The sequence below is a fragment of the Rhopalosiphum padi genome, chromosome 3 (assembly GCF_020882245.1).
Source record: "Rhopalosiphum padi isolate XX-2018 chromosome 3, ASM2088224v1, whole genome shotgun sequence".
Lineage (NCBI taxonomy): Eukaryota > Metazoa > Arthropoda > Insecta > Hemiptera > Aphididae > Rhopalosiphum > Rhopalosiphum padi.
Genome location: NC_083599.1, coordinates 55,558,141 through 55,579,971, shown reverse-complemented (window position 1 = coordinate 55,579,971; position 21,831 = coordinate 55,558,141). Strand labels below are relative to the sequence as shown.

Below are 21,831 nucleotides of genomic sequence, written 5' to 3'. Positions count from 1 at the left end.
AAAATAATGCGTCGACAGCAGCTGCTGCTGGTGATAAAGAGAATCCTTTGTACAACTGATAATATTCGATTAACCAGGTCGTATGTTCAGTGACCAGCAGCCGCTGCTTGTGGTATCCACACAATATTATTATTATTATTATTATTACTATTATTATTTTGACTACGTCTGTGATACAAGGAACGAATGTATTACGCGTAAACTGTACGAGTGTATAGTGAATGTTTACTACAACCGCAAGCTGCAACGGCGCAACTATACCTTCATTTTGTAATTTTTATACACCAGTCACGAGCATCAGCCGCGGTCACGACACACGAATACACGATCCGTTCGACGTAAGTGAGTCAGTGAGCGTAACGTTAGCGTACACCGCGTCCAACAGCACTATACGTTTCGCATTTCCGCCATTTAATAACATTTTTTTTCTTACCAATCATTACGCAAACAAGCAGTACCTAGATACTATTTAGTTTACATTAAGCTTTTAACTATTTTCGTGCATAAATCGTGAAGGTTTCGCTGTTACAACTCAGAAACCAATCGTTCTTTAATCATTTTGCATTGATGGTCCATAATACCGTGACGTTCTGTTGTGTTTCTTTTGACATTTTACACGTAAGTGCGCTATACTATTACATGCACCTAGCTGGTGTTTAATTTTGATGACATTAAATAAACGTTTACAATCGCGTAGTGTTATCATTCATTTAATAATATATATATTTTAATTAAATTATTTATATTTCCAGGTAATTTAATGGTTTTATTGTGCAACAGTGTGAATGATTGGATTGCATAGAGATTTTAAAGCCAAAAAAATCACCGTGAAAATTGATAATATGAAACGCAGAAGTTATGGCGATTCTCCTCCCATGTCACGTAAAAAACGCCATAGCAGTATTAACAGGTATGATGGTAGTTCTGACGAGCGTGGATCGCCCGAACGTGTTCGCCGTAGAGCTAGATCGCCACCCAGTCCTAGGGTATCTAGATACTCGGAACGAGATGAATTTGGCCGCTCTAGAGATTTGGACCGATCACATCCTACTTATAAAGTGTTGTCAGTGAGTGCTCTACATCCCAAAGCAAGTGATGAACAAGTCAAAGAAATATTGTATCGAGAATACCGAAAATTTGGTGAATTTTCTATTAAAGTATCACATGAACTAGATGAGAGAGTGGCATATGTGTGTTTTAGAAGCTCAGAAGATGCTAGGGATGCCAAACATAGTAAGCCTAGGATAAGTTTGTTTGATAAAATAGCTTTAGTTGCACCTGTTTATGAAAGTCGTAGTTCTAGAGATCATTATGAATCAAGAGCTAGACGCTCTCGATCTCGAAATTTTTCCCCAGAGTTTGAACGATACTATCATAGGTCTCCTATGCCCCCAGAAATTCATAGGATACACCCAGCTGATAGGTTTTATGAAAGGTTACCATATGGTACTCTTCCCCCTATGCTGCCACCACGAGACTTTCGAGAAATAGGTTTACCACCATTACATCCTCATGAACTTATGATACCTAGAGGACCATTATTACACCATGTGGCTCCTATTCATCCTCATTTAGGGCCAATTCATCCGTTGTATGGACCACCAAGACATTTTATACCACCATTTAGACCACATCCTCATCCTCATTTGATACATGACAAAAAAGATAAATTTCCAAACTATTTGCACCACATTCCACCAGAAGATGACCCATTAGCCACACGTACATTATTTGCTGGTAATTTAGAAGTTTCTATTTCGGATGAAGAACTTCGTCGTATATTTGGCAGATATGGAGTTGTCGAGGATATTGACGTTAAAAGGCCATTACCAGGAACAGGCAATGCATATGCATTTGTTCGCTATCAAAATTTAGACATGGCTCATAGAGCAAAAGTTGAATTATCTGGTCAATATTTAGGCAAATTTCAATGTAAAATTGGCTATGGAAAATCTACACCAACACAACGAATATGGGTTGGTGGTTTGGGTCCATGGACATCACTTGCTCAGCTAGAACAAGAATTTGATAGATTTGGTGTTATTAAAAAAATTGAGTATGTCAAAGGTGACATTTGTGCCTATATACAGTTTGAAAGCATTGATGCTGCAACTGCAGCTGTCAAAGAAATGAGAGGAGTGGCTTTAGGAGGCTCTGATCATAAACTGAGAACAGATTTTGCTGATGGAGGTGTCTGTGTCAGTCCTACATTAACTTATTCATCAAAGTCTAAGTCATCTCATGATGATGTTGCAGCATCTGCAGGAGATTTACGAGAACTATCAAGACAAGATGAATATCCTTATGGTTGGCCAGATGGTGAGTATCCTTCTTACAGTACTAGAAGCTACCGTAAAAGTCGTACAGAATATGGTGAAGAAAGCAAAGAATTTGGGAATTATGAAAATGGTCGATCATTCAAGCAGCATTCAGTTTCTGATATTGGTTCTCCTCGATCACCTGAACGATCACCACTTCATCAATCAATTGACAGTGATCTAGAATCTGAAGAAGGAGTAATACAATTAGCAGGTCCTTTGGCATCTGTTCGTACACTAGGGGATTTGGCTCGTAAATGTACTGATATATGGCAAGGCAGTCTTGTATTAAAAAGCTCACAGTTCCCAGCTAAATGTCATTTAATTTCTGGTGACATAAATGTTATAGAATCAATGATGAGAGATGAAGATGGTAAATCAACATTGCGTATAACTCAACGATTGCGTTTAGATGAACCAAAGTTGGAAGATGTGTCTAAACGTATAATTACTGCTGATATGCATGCTATATTTTTGGCTATGCCTTGTTCTACTAACTCCATTTCCAACGATGATGCATTGGTACAAATTAGACCATTGCGTAATTTAGTATCCTATTTAAAACAAAAGGAGGCTGCTGGGGTTATATCATTAATAAATAAAGATCCTGAACCAGCTGGTGTTTTATATGCATTTCCTCCTTGTGAGTATTCCGCCAAATTATTGAAACAAAGTGCAAAAAATTTAAGCAGTGATACATTAAAAGATGATCACTTAGTTGTGGTGGTAGTTAGTGGAGGGGTTTCATAATAATATATTCTTTTTTTTATTCAATTTTCAAGTAGGTACATTAATTTATATGAGGACGCTACACACATATGCATTATTTCCATCTTACAAACGCATAATATAACAAATTGCACATTTTGAATAATCAATTTAACTCTTATGTTTAATATTCAAAGGAATTGACCAATTAACAGATTTAAAAGTAAGAATATTATATTTATGAATCTGTGCAAACAATTTAAAATGTTAAAATGCTCATAATTTGCTTTAAAATTAAAATATAAAAAATAACCTAGGCAATTCATTAAATAATATTCTTAATTTTAAATTGTATGATACTTCAATTCAACTTTAATAAAAAACAACAAAGTTAAATGGATTATTAATTTATAACAATTTGCTATTATATGTTTGTTAAGCAATGACAATGCATGTAGCATCTACTTAATAATATATACTGGATGTATACATATTTTTTTTATATTAATGTCATTTAATAATTAGATAATATTAATAATTATAAGTTATAATAATACTAGAATATATTTTAGATTAAATATTTTTTATTGACTTCAATTGATTTTTGATGCTACAATATTTTGATGTTTTAAATTTGAACGCAGAAGTCCATAACAAAAGAAGTTATTGTGGTTTATTTAAACTGTGTAAAAGTTTTTTATTATGTGCTTAAAAATTAATTAAAAATTTCAGTTTAATGTATTTGTTTATTAATTCAAATTTACACACACACAGTTTAATTACTAATAAAACATGTGGAGTGCGTAATATTATTTATACAGATTGTGCTGCAATATATAGTTCATAGAACACTATTCTAAGTTTATTAATGTGTACTAAAGTGATTCAATATTTTTACATTTAAAATAATGCATTATTTTACTATTGATAAGTGTTAATATGTATACCGTTCTTACCTTTTAATTAAACTGTTTCTCTTATATTTTTGAAAATACAGTGTAAACTATCAAGCAATCAAGTTAACTTGGATTGTTCAGTAATCATTTTTTGAAGTGTTGTAACTATTTAAGACAAAATAATTAATTCTATTATTTACTAACTTGTAACTAATCATGTGCGTTATATTAGTCTTATAATAAAGTGTAATTCGCGATTCAATTGTTGTTATTTTTAAAAATGATCTTAATTCATTACATATAAATCATATATGATAAAGTAATGATTTTATTAATTTAAATTAATTGTACAATTACTTTTTTCAAAAATTTGTATTAATAGCATTTAACATGGAAGTTTAGTAAATGCTGTGTCGGGTATCTACAATTGTTGGTGTTGTGTTCAGTGTTTACAGAGTTTGGTGTTTTCTTTTTTTTTTTTTATGAAAATATGTGTAATTAATAATTTATATTAGTTTGATTCAATAGTGATTATTGAGATTAGCCAATTTTAATATTTAAAATTTGATTACATCCTGATTTATGGCAAGAATTAAAATTATGAATGTTATTAATAGTTTTTCTAAATTTCTATTTGATGACTAAAATCTTTAATTTACCATATTTTTAATATTTATTGGCTTTTCAATTTTACATCAGCTATGTTTATTGAAGTGTTACTTTTACATATTATTATTTTGTATCCCCCTCCCTCGCAAAAAAAAAATCATGATAATTTGTTTAGTATATATAAACCCATTTAACATTTTCCTAAAATTATGTTATCTAAAAGAAAAAAACCACTAATTAGCTTAATTATTGGTTATCATAAAATTTTACTGAGTACATAATATATGAGTATATAATTATATAGATTTGTAGGTTATATTTAATAATAATATTTATTTATATTATTATAACCAATTAAAAAACAAAAAATTTTAAACTTTTAACATATACGTGTAGTAGCACAACTACTATAAGCGTTATCTTGTAAACAAAATGTTGAGTCCTACATTTACAAAATATTAAAAAAGAAATTGTATAACATAATTGAGAATAATATTATTAAAATAAGATTATTAACTGCTTAAGTATTAACAGGAAAATTAATTTAGTACACACAATGTATGTTTAATAATTTAAGGAAAACATTTACATAGTTAATAAATTATAATTATTTACATTAGAATAAATAAACTATAGACATATTTCTTAAAAATTATAATATTTAAGCTTAAAATATTAATATTTAGTTGAACAATCATTAATTCATACTATTGAAGGATTAATTTTCTGGAAAGTGGAATTGCACTTATATTTTATTAAATTAATATTATTTTTATGTCTTATAGACTATAGTCTAACTATGAATATAAGGGCTAATCATGTATTTAAATAACTAATTAAGTAGTCAATATATTTTTTAGTTATTTAATTCTTGATTTTAGATAACTATAAAATTATGATTTACTTATAAAAAATATAAAAGTTATTAATTTCTTTTTATTAAAATATATTGTACAAAGGATGTTTAAATTGAAGATTACAAATAATATATCTAACATCCTTTAAAATATTTAAAAATAAAGGTAGGCAAGTAGATATTACTCTGTTTGACATTAGATGTCAAGTAGGTCATTATTATAGGCGTGTTAAATTTGAATTCAATAATATATCATTGTATATGAAAAACGATTCTACGCAGAGACAATAATAGTCTGTATCACTAATAAAAATGTTGTAATATATTTTTTTATATAGCTATTAGTAATTTATCTTACTTTTAGTGTTGTAGTAGGTTGATAAAATATTGAATTTATAATATTATTTATTTATATTAATTATTATAATAATACTTATTTAAACCATACATATCAACTTAAATAACTTAAAATTTAATAACATCTTTCTATAAATACCAAACATAATATTAAAAATTGATTTTTAATATAAATTATAATAATATTTAAATAAAATCATAAATTTCATTGCGTATAGTAAAATTCATAGTAATATATTATACTTATGTAGAAGTCATAAGTTCTCGCGAATAATGTTTTTAAATTAAAACAAAAAAATTAATATCATTATTATTCTTTAAATAAGTAATTTCTCTAAATTTGAAATTAAAATGTCATAAAAAATTATTCTATTAATATATTTATTAAATTTTATAGTTTAAGTATAAACTTTTTATGAATTTCTTACTACAAAGTGGTTAGCAATTTTGATGAATTTTGTCACTTCAAATATTTATTAATAATTGTGCTCATATATATTTTTTATATTTTTTTTTTATAAATATTAGAACAATCTATTTGGGATCTTGTATACCTTAACTAATAAACTTAAAAGAATATTTTGAAAATTTTATGGTAAATAGAAAATGATAATACCAACATTTGGTGAACATTTCAAGTATTTATGGTTATTTGTTCTTGAGTTACACCAAAAAAACAAAATTGGAATTTCTTAAAAATTCTTGTTTTTTTAATCATAAAAAAATACTGTGAATTTTTTTTGACCCCTTCAAAGTACAAACTTGATCCAATTTGCTACCAGATACTACCCCAATTTTGAAAATTAAAGCATTTTATTAACTACTTATCGTTTACACACAAACTTATCATTGTAAAGTCTGGGTTTTGCTCAGTATCTAAAATTTCCTAATTGTTCTAGATAGAAAATAAATACAAACATTCAATTATAGCTCACTTGTGAACTTAAGTGTAGTCATTGACTAATTAAATTAGTATAGATAGCATGTATATATACTAATAAATATTAAAGATTACATATTGGACAGTAACAAGAAATTTTAACAACAACTAGAAGTTTGGTCTGATAAGAAAATATTAAAATGAAATCAAGTAAGATTTATTTTTCAATTACCTACAAAATATAGAATTTTCCAAGGTCTAGTTAAGTTCTAAATTATATGGGTGTGAACTCACAAAAAATATATTCATATACCTTAAACTGTATTTTATATATGTACAGATACAGTAATATTGTGTATACTATATTAATACTATGGTCTAAGTCTATATTGATCAAAATTGTGATTACTGATTACAAACTGGATACTGAGTTAAACAAAATTTAACTATACATATGACATGGAATTAGTAATTGAATAAAATAATCTATTACAATTACAAGATAACCACGAAGATTTGCTTTCATCAATTAATTACTGTATTTATATGCATAAGTTAATGTAGTTTATTGGTGTATGTATCATAAAAGTATTTTTAATTTACATTAATTATTTATAATTATATACAATTGATGTAAGAAAATCAACTCACAAATTAATGATACAATATTTGTTATTATATTAATATGATAAATTGTATCAAATAGTTATGACTCGTTTTTTATTTTAATAAGGTAAAAAATTATATATAATACTTAATACTTGATTTGTTTAATTTAATTTTTGTAAACTGACCTACATACATAAAAGACACATAACGGTTAATCAATCAAAAAAATTAAAACTAAAAAAAAGTGCTTTAAACAACATTAATAAACACAAAATTGTTCTCTTTAGTAAATGTTATTTTTATGTTGAAATAAATATAAAAACAGAACCCTTGATATCCCCTTCTTATATTTCTAGTTGACAATATAAATTTATTTAATACTCCAATAACATAAGGTTTGTTCGTTTTGACAAAAAGTGTACACCAAAGTGTTCGTTTGAAATAGTGTAGTCATACACGCTATTTGTTTTAAAAGAGTTTTACATCAGTGTACACTTTTTTCACATCGACCCAACAGCAGGTGTAGCCGGTGTAGGTGTAGATCGTTATCATTTCTCATCGGTAGATAGAAATCGGTTTGTTTTGAACACAGATATCTGATCACACCTCTTACACTTTACCCAGACACTACACTAATTAGTGAACACTTTTTTTTCAAAACAAACAAACCTATAGTATATTATTAATTTATAATACAAAAATTATACTAATATGAAATAAAAATAATAAAAAATGTTTATCAAGTCATAAATAGTTGTAAAATAAATATCAAAAATTGTGTGGTATCTTGGATAGATACCACACATAGATTTTGTCATGGTAAAATATATGAGCCTACTCTCAGTTAGTATCCTCACAATTTTTACATCAGTAATTATATGAAGCATTTTTTGTTCTAAGGCAATTATTTGATAAATACAAGTGATTAAAGAATTTGTATTCAATTTATGTTGAATATCTGTTTGCTGAGTTCCTGAGTATTGCAACATGACGGTTTCAAGAAGATTCATTTGCAATTGTTTCTATAATAATTCAAGTCTCCAAATGAATTAGTTTTGAAAAATATGTATTTTATCAGTCATTTATGTACATAAAATATATTAATTAAATACAATTGTTCAATTTTTAAAATATAATATACATATTATGAAGATTAAATTGTGAATTATTTGCTTGAACAACTAAATAACAATATTTTTGAAGTATGGAACTGTATCAAACCAATGACGTGTAGATTTTTATTTTTAATTGCTTTAACTTGTCAAGGTTTTTGTAAAATTATCCCTCTCATACATAATGTATAGACAAGTTCACATAAATCTCAATAGATATATATAAATTAGGATTTATTTCATAAGTCAGAACTAAAACATCTCATCTGTTGTTTATTATAATTTCCAAAAAAACTTGATTTTAATTTTAAACTAGATTCTTTTTTTTTAACTAAAAATATCTCAAAAACTGATCTGTTAAAACTTTTTTTTTATACTTCACTAATTTACTAATATATTTTATTAATTTTTAAAATATTATTCATAATACAGTAGGTATAAAATATGTATACTAACATCAGTAATTATCTTGAAAACTAAACAACAAGCATACACTTTTTTTTAAATCTAAATTTGGTTATTATGTTTAGATCCAACTTCAACAGGTATCTGAAAAAAATCAATTGACTATTAAAAATGCTATATTATGTGTTATAGAAACAATTAATTAACTATCAAAAACAAAAAAAAAAGATTAAAAAATAACATAAAATCTAGAGTTTACCAACAATGAGTAAAATACCGAGTGGCTATTATCTCTCCTTGTCTTGTCAGCGACCACAGTACACACACTGCACACAACAACAAGCTAATAATAAATTGGCTACCTTGTAGTATAAAGTTTACCTATTTTTCAATTTTATTTTATTTTATTGGTAAAGTGGCAGTTTTTACTCTGATAAGAAATATAGATTATTAACTAGATCATCTGATAAAAACTCTAACCACATCATAAAAAAATATGAATTGATACCAATCATCAAAATTTATGAACTTAGTCGTCACAAATGAAATACCTAATTTATCCTTCATTTTACAGTACCTGGCCACTGCTCGTCAAGATCTATAATTGTAATGTTATAGAGTACTATAATATAGTTAGGTTAGTAGGCAACTTAAGTTATGTGATCAATTTATTATACAGAATCAGTTAATAGTTATGTCACCTGTCTCTGTGGCCTGTGTAAAACAAAGTAAGTCGAGATAGACAATTGAACCATGGACATTATGCTTATGCATTTAAGTACAATATTGACAATTTAACTTCAAAAATGTCAAAAGTACTTGGTGTTAAATGATAGATGGCACAGGGAAGATCTTCGTCTCGAGCCATCTTTGCTGTGCTAAATACATAATTTAAATCTACATTCCACCAACAATGATATGCATATTTAAGCTTATCAAATTAACTATCATTGCTATTATATACTTTAAGTAATTTAAGTAAGAAAACATAAATAAAAATACATCTAAAGGATGACTTGAGCTTCTGTCAAGGTTTAATAAATTACATTATTCATGTATATATTCAAAATAGAATATTCCTCACTTTATTTTATATTTACAAAATATCATTGTAAAAAACCGTTTATGATAAAAATAGTCTATGAAGGCCGCTAAACCATGATACTGGATGTCAGCCGTGTTGGATATAATATTTAGGAATGTATTCATATTTTAATTTAATTTCACGATCTCAATGGTATTGCTATTATCGTGAACTGTCTTGTTCGATATAACGCAATTCTAACAATTGAGTCGTTATTTGTTTCATTATCATATGAAGATATCATAAAATCATTAGCTGATCAAAGAATAAAATTCTAAAATTAAAATGAATAATTAAAAATTGTTATATAAAAATATTTATTATAACATCTGTTTTATATTACTATTCTTATAAAAATTATTTTAATGATTTATGTGTTAATTAATTTTTCAAATAATGATTTTAATTTTGTTTTATTAATGATAGATTGTAAAAATTATTATTGTAAGTTTTCATTTAGATTTGATAGACATCCATTGACATCCATTGACATTTTTCCAAAGTAAGCTAAACAACAAAAAGCAAAAAAAAAATAGTCTAAAAATTCAAATGAATTTTGTATTTAGAATATTTTTTTATGGAGGGGGAGAGAAGAGAGGTTATTATAACTTGTTTATTTATAATAGAGGCATTAAATTTTCAATACCAATAGGTTATAACCATAATCTGTGATCAGGTAGTGTTTAGTCCTACAAAACCCCTTCCCCTAATTACTTTCATATTGAGCACAGATAAGTTAAAATTAATGTTAATGTTTAAAAATATATGTTTATATGTTAATTACAATTTTAAGAGTTTATTGTGTTATTTTATTATATAAAATGTTAATATGTTAAAACTAAATTAAATATTTAAAATGCCCTAAGTAGAATTTTTAGTAATATTGACCATCATAACTTAATAGGCTACATAAAAAGTGATTGACTAAAAAAAAATTTTAATCAAAATTAAATTAAATTTTATTGTTTTTCAATATTTCTTTTAATATTAATAATTGTATCTTATATAAATCTCTTAGCTACACAAATATTGAAATGCAGATAGCATTGTAAAATAAATGTTTCCTAAGTATAATTGCAAGTTAGTTTGGCTAAATAAAATTATGATTAAATAAATATTTTCCATTATACATATTATGTATAATATTTATTTAACAATGAATAATTCTGTCTTTGAAAAAAAACTGTTACAGTAAGTAATAATAATAATATAATATATAATATAATTCCCTTTTAATTGTATATTATTGTTAATCAAATATTTCATTATTTAAAATTTAATTAAATGTTTTTATTTTTCATAAAGTAACAGCTTCAATTAAAAGTTATTATTTTTATTAATATCTACTATGTATAACCTATTTTTACGATCAATAAACTATGTGTAAAATGTAATCTTTAAAACAACCAGTATGTATTAGGTAAATTGTAGCGAGGTCGTCTGCAACATTGATATATTTGTATAGAAAAATGCCATTTAACTTTTTGATATTTTTATAATATGATATAGAAACACCAAGTTTTTTACAATCAAACGGTGGGATTTTTTACTATAATAATTGTTTTATTCACATTACTTGCTTTAGTTTGTTATACAATATTGTTTTCTTTTGTTTTTTTTTTTTATAAAACAGTATCAAACACTAAATTGCATTATACACTTAAAAAATATTATTTTTCATACATACAGAACCAAATTATTTAAAAGTATATCTGAAATATAAACCAAATTAATATCAACTAAATGCAGTTAAATAAAAAAAAAATTAACAAACTTTCTTAAGCAGTTATATAAACTGTTATTAAAAAAATTATATAACACAATTTAATATTATTGTTATTACATATACAACTGCATACCTAATTAAATTATTAGTCTCATCCATGAAATTACAATAAAAATAAATATCAAGTATAAATGTGATTCATTGAGACTCTAATTTTATTATTAACTGAAGATAATCATAATAGCTAGTTAGAGAATAAGGCTAACTTTGGCAATTTTCTTAAACAATATTAATAATTTGATTGTATACTTTTGAAAAAAAAAAAATAATAATAATATAAATTAAAATTAAAATCCTGATAATGGTAGGTATTCATTTACAAAAATTAAATACCTAGTCTATTTGATTGGATAACAATTTTTAATTTCATACACAATATACAGCATGAACATGAAATCATTAGAATGGGTTATTACAAAACTTCAACCATTATTAGATTGTTAAGGAAATTTCTGTTTTTATTTTTTATAATTAAAAATTGAACTGCTTTAGTTTTATTGAAAGTTGATCAAACAATAAATTATAAAAAGGTAAGAAGGTTGGTTTATAAAAAAAAACTGAGGTATACAACGAAAAATTTCAATGAAATTTACAGAAATCAAAATAACCAACATAATATGATTAAGATTAAAGTAGACAACTTTTTTAAAATTAAAATAAGGTTAGTGTAAAAGTATAAAAGAACAGATTAATTCAATTGTTAAATAACAAATTTCATAAATATGAATTATTTAAAACAGAAAACTAGAATACATATTTTAATATATTAAATCTATGGAAGTCAAATAACTCTCTGTGTGTTTTTGTAATTACTTTCTAATGATCATGAGCTTAACTCTCTAACAATGTTTTTATTTCAATTATAAAATTAATGTGATTACCAAAATTTAAAAGTTTAAAATTTTAAACAGACAATCAGAATGTATTCATAAATTGCAAAATTAATAAAAAATAATATAACTAAAAGTTCCATTTATATAATTAATTCAAATTTTCCATATCCATGAAAATTAACCTTGAGTCTCTCAATAATATATTTACTAAATGAGCTAATACAAAAATATAATGAGAGTAAAGGAATTATGTTCAAAAAACATTCCTTTTTTTTACCAATTATGAACAATTTCTAATATCTAAAAAATTAAAAACTAAAATAAATTAAAAAAAAATTCCATTATTGTATTATCTTTAAATATAAATGGCGACTAAACAGCTTCAAATGGTCAGTTTGTACTTATTGTGTTTGTGTAAACTGCTGCTGACTGATCGGTGTATGATTGCATGTACTTCTCCAGTCTATAGTATGATCAGTTGTTTTATAGAACCGGGTTGACATCTTATTATAAATTGGCAACAACTCATTAGCTTCATTTGATAAAGCCTAAAAGAAAAAAAATATTTTAACTAAAATAATAGCAGTAGAATGGAGGATCTGATACCAAATTTGAGCAGTGCTCTAAGGTTACTATAAAAATTAGAATTAGATTATTTCGGAACAATTTAGTTGTTTTTTTTTAAGTTTTAGATTAAATTATCTTTTTATTGCTTATCTATATTGAAATGAACATTTTCTCACTAGATAACTAGTTAATGTAAAACATTGCACTTAAGAACAATAATTAAAAAATTCTACTATTACATAAGGTATGATAAAAATATTTATATTAAATAATAATACAATTACTATTTAAAGTATTATAAGCCATAATGGTGTGTTTACAAAAGAAACTGAGAACATGCAAGTAAATTTTACAATTCTCAACAATTGTAAATACATTAACAAATAACTATTGAAAAATATTTAATAAATACAAATATAATTATCATTATAATTTTCTAATGATATTGATATTTCACGTAACAAAATAATTAATATTCCAAATATTAATGAAAATGTCAATTTAATAACTAATAATCTTACCAATCTAAAGTTCAAAAAAAAAAAATAAAATGCTATGCTTATTCTTTAAGTTATAGACTACATAGAAATGATAATGATGCTGTATCTGTAAAAATATTTACAGCATTTATACTTAGTAAATATAAGACAGAGTTTTTACTTAATACTATATATTCATTTTAATTTAATTTTTTTCTCATAAGACATTTTCAAGTAATGTTGAATGCGAGTTGTTGGCTTATTTAATAATATTATCAAGTGTTTATTTCTACAGAAAGATAAAAAATGAGTGTATCCATGACCTATAAAATACTATAGCTAACTCATTTTTTCTAGTTACGACACTTACTGATCATTTATAAGGCAGATCTCTCTAATATCTTTAAAAGACATATTATCTACAACGTTTTTTTATTAAACTATCCTTTTTTCTTTCATATATTTATTTGTCATTGTTTTTTATAAAGAATAATAATGAATGTGCAGATGTTGGTTCTATTATAATTAATAAAATAATTCATTGAAAAAAATATTTTAAAATATAAAGTACTGTACCAATTATAAACTAAATGTATCATTTTGAAACAGTAGACCTTTTTTATAAACTATTTAAAAAATGAATACTTAACTATTTTTTAGATTAATATTTTATTTTAAAAATAAAGTGTTACCTAAGAGTGATATTTATGGATCTTTTAAATTTTGAATTTTGAATTTACTATATTTTAAAGTATAGATATATTTATAAATATTTTAATTTTTAATTTTAATAGATTCTTTTATAATTATTTGATTCCTACATTATAATTTAAAACTATAATTATAATTTAACATAATTTAATATTTAAACTTAATAAGGTAATTTTTTTCTTACTTTCAAGTAAATAATGGCTTCAGTACCAAATCCATCACAAGATAACAAAACTAAATCTCCGTGCAAATATCTTGCGTAAAGTCTAGATATAGGAAGTCCATAACCATACCCTAAAATTATAAACACAATTACATTAAAAATCTGCATACTTTTAAATATTTTAAAAAGTAAAATTTGTTTAAAAATACTTTCCTGCTAATGGCACTGTATGTGCGTCTGATTTTGAAGGTTGTGGTGCAGTTGAATACATGTAGTGAAACATGCGTTCGCTCAAGCTCCTTGGAATGCCACCACCTTGATCAGACACCTGTCAAGAACATAACATATTCAATATCTAACTTTGAATATTTGCTTGTTTTATTCTCAAGCTCTTATAACTTTTATATCATAATTACAGTACATTTTTAATGCTAACTTAATACACAAGTATTTGATTTTCTATATTTATCCCAATAAGTAAAAGCTATTAAATATAACATAAAATAATACAAATATAAAAATGATAAACTTTCTATCAATAATATTCAAATATTATTTAAAAATTAAAAATTAAATCTTTCCTGAAAAGTTTCAATTACTGAATGATTTCCAGTAATATTACACACAAATAATAGTATTTACAATGTTAAGTATTATTTTAGAGAACATCAATATGTGACAAATGACAAAAGTATAGGAATCTAGCTATAACATTTTTAAACTCACTTTAACACAGACATCTTCTTTTCCTTTTACAATTGTTACTTGTAACGGTGGCAAAATATCAGTCTTATGATGCTCAACAATAGCTCTCATTGAATTTTTGAATAATTCAAAGAGGATATGATACAAATGTGATGGCACATAAACAATTTTTATTGGCTCATCATCAGCATCTATAAAATTAAATTAAATTAAATCTCTGGGAGCATCAATATTATGCAGGTTTATCCTTACCAATACTTTTACAGATTTCTAATTCGGGTGAGGTCAAATAATATTGGTCACACAAAAATCTAGCATTCTCGTATGCATCTTTCACAACACTTATCACATCACAATATGGATCAATACATCCAATATGTTGATGATGGTTATTGCTGTTTATATGGTCACCAAATAACAATGCTTAAAAACAAAAACAAATAAATAAAATATTAAAAAAGAAAAGATGTTCAATATCGTCTTTAAACTTACTATGCTGGTTAATAAGCATACGAATACCAATTCGAGACATATAAAAACGATCAAGAAAATATTGAATACTGTTCTCAGTATGCAAATCGATTTCATGTGAATCTTTCAGCTCTAAGACCCCTTGGGCCATTGTTTGGACAACATCTGAATGGCGATTACGAATTTTTACTAATATTTTACAAAATCTAAAATATATTAAAAAATACTATTAATTTTATAATAAACATTAAATATTAAAGTATTAAGTATATGAATAATTTTTAATTAAATTTCTAGTAGATATAGAACAAAATGTTTTTTTCTTTCAAGTGTGATTTTATAATTATTAAAAATTATAATATAATTAACTCTATAAATTAATTATATTTTAGATTTAGAAGATTTTCTATGAAAATAAAATTTATAAATAATGTATTGATCAAAATGCAATATTAAGTTAGTATTAAAACCAAATTATACATTGATAAATAAAATAAGTATATATGTAAAATAAAATCATGTTATTAAAAACAAGTAAAAATAAATGTATTAAGTACACAAAAGTAAATGAGAATTACCTATTTAATTAACTAGTATATTTGTTTAATTTAGCTTTCAGTGTTTTAAAATAACTACTGAAAATGTTGTGTATTTATATTAAATTTTAATAATATTTTTTTCAGGGTTAAATTTATACTTACTTATCTAAAGTTTGTTCTGTACATCCATCGTCAACTTCAAATTCAATCATTTCATTGAAAGATTGTGTGTACCAGTTATTGACTAAATTTACAGATGGCATTTTCAACAGATTATCCGGTAGCAAGTGAATTTCTTTCATAATATTTGCCAAACGAACCGGAAGTTCTTTCTTTAAAAATTGATATGATTTTTGTTCATTTGCCTTTAAGCCTATTATATTGATAAATAATAATAATAAAAACAAGATTAGGTTACATTATTTTTTTTTTTTTGTAAATATTCAAAAGAACGTTATATAAACTACTAATACAATGATTTAATCACAGATAAATCAATTTAAGATTTTTTTTTAATATTTTGATGATGGAAGCATATAAAGTATAATTGTAATAATTGTTAGAATAAAAATAGTTTCTTTTTATGTGGTTTATTATTTTGGTTGCCCTTTAACACTTATTTGGTAAATTTAATTTAATGACATTTAATTATAATGTAATTAATTAAAAATTATTAACAATGTATATTTAAATTATATTATAATTGCTATTAATAATATTTCTAACTATTTATTAAAAAAAAAAATACATTTAGTACAACTTTCATAAAATATTGTTTTTAAGAGGTTTAGGTACCACTATAGCTCTTGTATTTAATAAGTACAATTAATACAGTTAGAACTAATTTCAAATCTGAATATGTATGTTTTATATGCTGCGTATGATATATCTGAGTATCTGAGTGGAAAAACAATATAGTTTATTTTTTTAAATATTAAAAATTTTTTTTATGTAATTTAGTTTTCTAAATGTTCAAGACTTTTTAATCAAGTTTTTAAAAACAGTTGAAAAAATTAAAACTGAATAAATCAACAAATAGATAATAGAAAGTGTATGATTTAGAAATGTAACATTAAGTTATTTCGCCAATTTTCTAATTATATTAAAAACTTAATTTCAAATCTTAGATTATACCAATGAGTAAAATAGGTTTGATAAATCAAAGAGTGCAATAAATGTTGACAATACTATATTACTATTAACATTCTTGAAAGTGTAGTTGTAGCTCTAAAATTATTTCTACATCACTAGTGCATAAATTATGAAGTAAGTAATTCATCAATTCATAAGATGTTATAAAAAATAAAAATAAAGCTATACAAAACTAAATTTATTCAACAGTTCCATGCACATTATACAGTTGCTAACTATTTTGTGAATGGGCACAGGATTTTTATCAGTATATATACTTAATTTTTACTGACGAATCTACTTATGATAAAAGTATACTTTTAAAACATGCAATTTTTGCTTCACCAACATAGTTATTTTTTAAACATCTAAATATTTTAATACATGTATATTTTTTAAACTATTTTAAATAAATAAGATTAATAATTGCTATTTAAAAATGTTAAAAACTAAATTTTAATTTTATTTTATTTAAAACTGGACAAGTTGATAGAAGGAAGGTTTAATAATCATATTTCACAAAATAACTAAGCTATACATTTTTTATTGAAATTTATGAGTTTTGGAAAAAAAATTTTGAAACATATCATTCAATTAACATTTTTATACCTACTTATTGTAAAAACAACATTTAAAATAAAAATTAATATAATGACTTGAAACAAAGATACTCAGAGTGATATCTACAAAACTATTAGAACATACTGCATTCATCAGGAATTTATAACCTATTTATTATTTTATAGTATTGTCCAAGGTACTGGTCTAATATGCGACTTACTATTGAATTACTGTCACTAAAATATACAATCTACTAAAAATTTAAATATTTATCTGAATTTATCTTTAAATTATTATCAATATTTCTTTAAATTCTTCACCACATATTACTTTTTTTTATTTTTTTAATCGCTCAACAATTTTTTTCTTTTATAAAATATAATTATACATATTATGTTTCACAAAGTTTTAGTCATAATAATTAAAAAATTAAAAATAACAAAATTGCTTAAAAACATAATTGTATATAATCTCAACAATAATCACGAATAAACTTAGGTAAATTTGAATTAGAAAATTGCTTAGAAAACTAATATACTTTGATCTTAAAAGTATTTTAAATATAATACGAATACTATTATTTACTGTTAATTAATATTTTCTGAAAATAATTATATAATGATACATTTTTTGTACCCAAAATTTAAATTATTAAATTGATAAAAACAAAAAAGATAATAAAATATAAAAAAGCATAATTTGGTGAAATTATTTTAACTCTTTGTACATTAAATCTTATTAGTATACATGCAATAATGATGCTATAAATAAAATAGTATTTACTTTCTAGGTCAGTAATGAAATGCATTACTATTGACCTTCAAATGATTATAATTGCAATACAATTATCAGTAGAATACCTTGTACCAAACTATAATAATAAAATAATCCTTGAAAATTTTGATTGAAAGTAATACCCAACTTGTTACATATTAAAACACATATTACAAAAAGTAATTATTTTCATAAAATGTGCATTTATTTTATATGGGCCTACCTATACAAAGTATTTACATTGGGAAATGAAAATGTATGCAATACAAATAGACTATACATGTGTCCACAATGAATATTATTAGTAACGAGTACCTATTACTAATTTTTATATTATCAATGCACACATGTAATATAATTGTTAACTATTGCAAATGCAATGAAAGAGAATACTGGTATTTATTTAATATTGTAAATAACTAACCAAAGTCAATGAACTGTTTAATGGATAATGATGATGGATTGAACTGCGAGTAGAAATCAACCATTTTCTCCAGATTTTTGGCCAGTCTATAGGTAATCAGCCTCATTTTGGATGAACGTTTTCAACCAACAAAATGTTACTGTAGTATGAACACTGGTCTCTGAACAGTGCAGTGATTGTGAATTATTTTCCAAGATGAAAAAAAAACAAGCAAATCAATTAAAATTAATAACGTAGGTTCATCGGCTGTAAAATCACTGATTAAAATAAAAAATAAGAATTACACTCAATCAAAACAACTACCAGCAAGTTACAGGTAACGAATTATATTAATTATTTATCAACAATAATGATAACAACGTTAATTATTGATGTATTTATTATAATAAATACATATATATGCGTGCGTATTGTATACTATGAATATATGTATTATATATTTTGTTATAATAATAATATTTATGGTAGGAAGATAAGAGATAAGTGCATAGGAATTATGATCGAAAGCGACGAGCGAGGACAAAAAAGTTATCGTTGGTGGCGCCATCTAACGAAAACTTGTGAAGCCACTTAACTATAACTAGGGCAAACTCGATTGTTGTCATTCGACAATGTATAGTGTAAACTTTAAAACGACAACCGTAAGTCGTAACATTTAATTATACAATTTTAAACGCTAATAATTAAAAAAACAGGTAAAATGATCTCGTTATTTTTTTTTAACAGAGCGGTCATGTCTACTATGATAACTAATGTTTAATGAATAAATTTGGCTTCATGAAAATTTATCCGATAATATTAATTATTTCAAATAGCATTTATCGGCTTAAACTCATAATAAAAAAAAGTTCATTATTATTACTGTAGGCTGTGGGCAGTCTCGAAAGCACCAGCATATAATGTATATAGGCTATCTTCCAATGCGGTCTACTTTTGTTTTGGGAGACCGCATATTGGGAGATAGCAGTACAATACTATAATACAGTGAATATTATGTGATCGGATACAATAGGCCAAAATATTTTTTTATGTAAATAAAAATATATTAGGTATTACAATTTGTTACTTAGTCACAAATTATATATTATAAATTATTTTATAGTAATGCGACATCAAGCATACCGATATAATATTTATTACGCCGACATTATGCATAGTACACTTCTGTTTAGGCGATATAGAATATTACAAAATACCCGTTTTTCCTATGATAGACTAACGAACGTATTAAAAAAGGCTTCATTAAAATTTATTTTTAGAAGAAAATGAATAAGTTGTGGAAATTTATTCCGAGAGAAAATTAAAGCAATAATATAATAACATGTTATCACAAAAAAAAATCATAACAACAATATTAATTGTTCGGTACCGACGGTACCTACATAATCAATTTTAGAAATGGACTACTCAATTATGCAATAACGATAATGAATAAACCCAATATTAAGTGTAATTAATAAATAAGAACACTGTTTAACTGTTAATTACTTTGTGAATGCATTTAAATATATTATGTTGATTGACAATAGACGAGACGATTGTTATTTTTTATATTTTACTAAAATATTTAAAACCACCTTAAAAATGGATGGGTTTAAGATGTAACTGTGTCCTATTAAAATTGAAATATTTACGAACACCGAAAAAATGAACGTGGATCGAATTCTTCTTTTTCAATTCGTTAATGTTGTTTCTCTACGATTTAAGCCATAATTAGTTTAATATTTTCCGTGACGACAAAGGTCTCTCTCTATCTCTCTTTCTCCAGTCTATCTCTCTCTTATTGTATATATCTAGTTTCTCTCTCACTCACCTTCTCTCTGTATACTCATCACGTATACAGTTATACTTATACAGGCTAACAGCAGTGTAGGCATATATGTAGCCATGTAGGTATGTAACTGAAGGTAATATACCATACACGGTGTGTGTCATAAACTGCGGTCTTGTAAACTGTCAATTATTCGAACACAAACAGTTTTTGTAATTTTGTATACCTAAATACCTAATATACTTTGTAGTAGTAGTAGTCATGTTAAAATACGTTAAAACGTCATTTTAATTTACTCGCTTAGTTATAGCATATAATATATATATATGTATATGGGTAATAGCCAATAGGTATGAAACGGCCTGAAATAATAATTATGTGTAAATCATACAATGACATGTTATGAGTTGAGACTAAAAAAATTAACCTTATTATCATTTAGATGTTTGAAAAATATAGGTACCTATAAAAATGAAATGTACGGAAGGTGTTCAAAATTAGAAACCTATTTAACTGTACATTATAATCTACGAAATTCGTATAGGTACAATTTTGAAAAAATTAAATCGAATAATCGTATTGAAATAAAACATGTTGGTACTCACCGGCTACGACGTGACGACGGATGAGAGTGCTGTTGTATATTGTATATACGTTGATCGGCGGCGTCGTAGGTGAGAAATATAAATTACACTGTTTACACTTATATAATATGTAGATCGGTGGTAATATTATCACGAATCTATATTACTAGTTATAACAGTTCCGTGACGGCGTGACTGCCATCCACGACCACGAAAAACACAAAAATGATGTAGATCGATGCGGATCGATGCGGATCGATGTGATTTTGATATCGAGATCGATTTCAAATGATTTCTGTAGAGCAAAGCTACATCAGACGTACATTATAGACGGTAAAAAATGATATACATACCTAATACATAATAATAATAATATTATATTTCGCGGGCTTCTCGGCAGCGTAGTGTTCAGTTGTACATAATATCGTATTTTGTATACAAGTGACTCGACACACTATGTCCCGCGCACGGTGTGCGTATGCTGTTTGTATTTTCACC

The 21,831-nt window shown here is 25.1% G+C and overlaps 2 protein-coding genes across 5 annotated transcripts; one reads left to right on the top strand and one right to left on the bottom strand.

Moving 5' to 3' along the window:
- Positions 1 to 135: 135 nt before the first annotated feature.
- On the top strand, positions 136 to 4,184 carry LOC132924171 (RNA-binding protein spenito-like). 2 transcript variants are annotated; one of them, XM_060988313.1, is made up of 2 exons: positions 136 to 338; positions 753 to 4,184. In XM_060988313.1, the coding sequence occupies exon 2, from the start codon at positions 786 to 788 to the stop codon at positions 3,066 to 3,068; it is 2,283 nt and encodes a 760-aa protein (XP_060844296.1). In that variant the 5' UTR covers positions 136 to 338; positions 753 to 785; the 3' UTR covers positions 3,069 to 4,184. The 2 variants fall into 2 exon arrangements, with proteins under 2 accessions (XP_060844296.1, XP_060844295.1); XM_060988312.1 differs by having other exon boundaries at positions 136 to 618.
- A 7,125-nt stretch (positions 4,185 to 11,309) lies between these two features.
- LOC132925267 (pyruvate dehydrogenase (acetyl-transferring) kinase, mitochondrial) lies at positions 11,310 to 21,816 on the bottom strand. 3 transcript variants are annotated; one of them, XM_060989674.1, is made up of 10 exons: positions 21,687 to 21,816; positions 21,355 to 21,641; positions 18,979 to 19,138; positions 16,251 to 16,461; positions 15,571 to 15,755; positions 15,331 to 15,501; positions 15,100 to 15,269; positions 14,589 to 14,701; positions 14,395 to 14,506; positions 11,310 to 13,001 (listed from the first exon to the last, which is right to left on the bottom strand). In XM_060989674.1, exons 3-10 carry the CDS (start codon positions 19,082 to 19,084, stop codon positions 12,855 to 12,857), a joined length of 1,215 nt encoding a protein of 404 aa, XP_060845657.1. In that variant the 5' UTR covers positions 19,085 to 19,138; positions 21,355 to 21,641; positions 21,687 to 21,816; the 3' UTR covers positions 11,310 to 12,854. The 3 variants fall into 3 exon arrangements, with proteins under 3 accessions (XP_060845657.1, XP_060845656.1, XP_060845658.1); XM_060989673.1 differs by having other exon boundaries at positions 21,355 to 21,628; positions 21,687 to 21,812; XM_060989675.1 differs by lacking the exons at positions 21,355 to 21,641; positions 21,687 to 21,816 and adding an exon at positions 19,263 to 19,412.
- Positions 21,817 to 21,831: the final 15 nt, after the last annotated feature.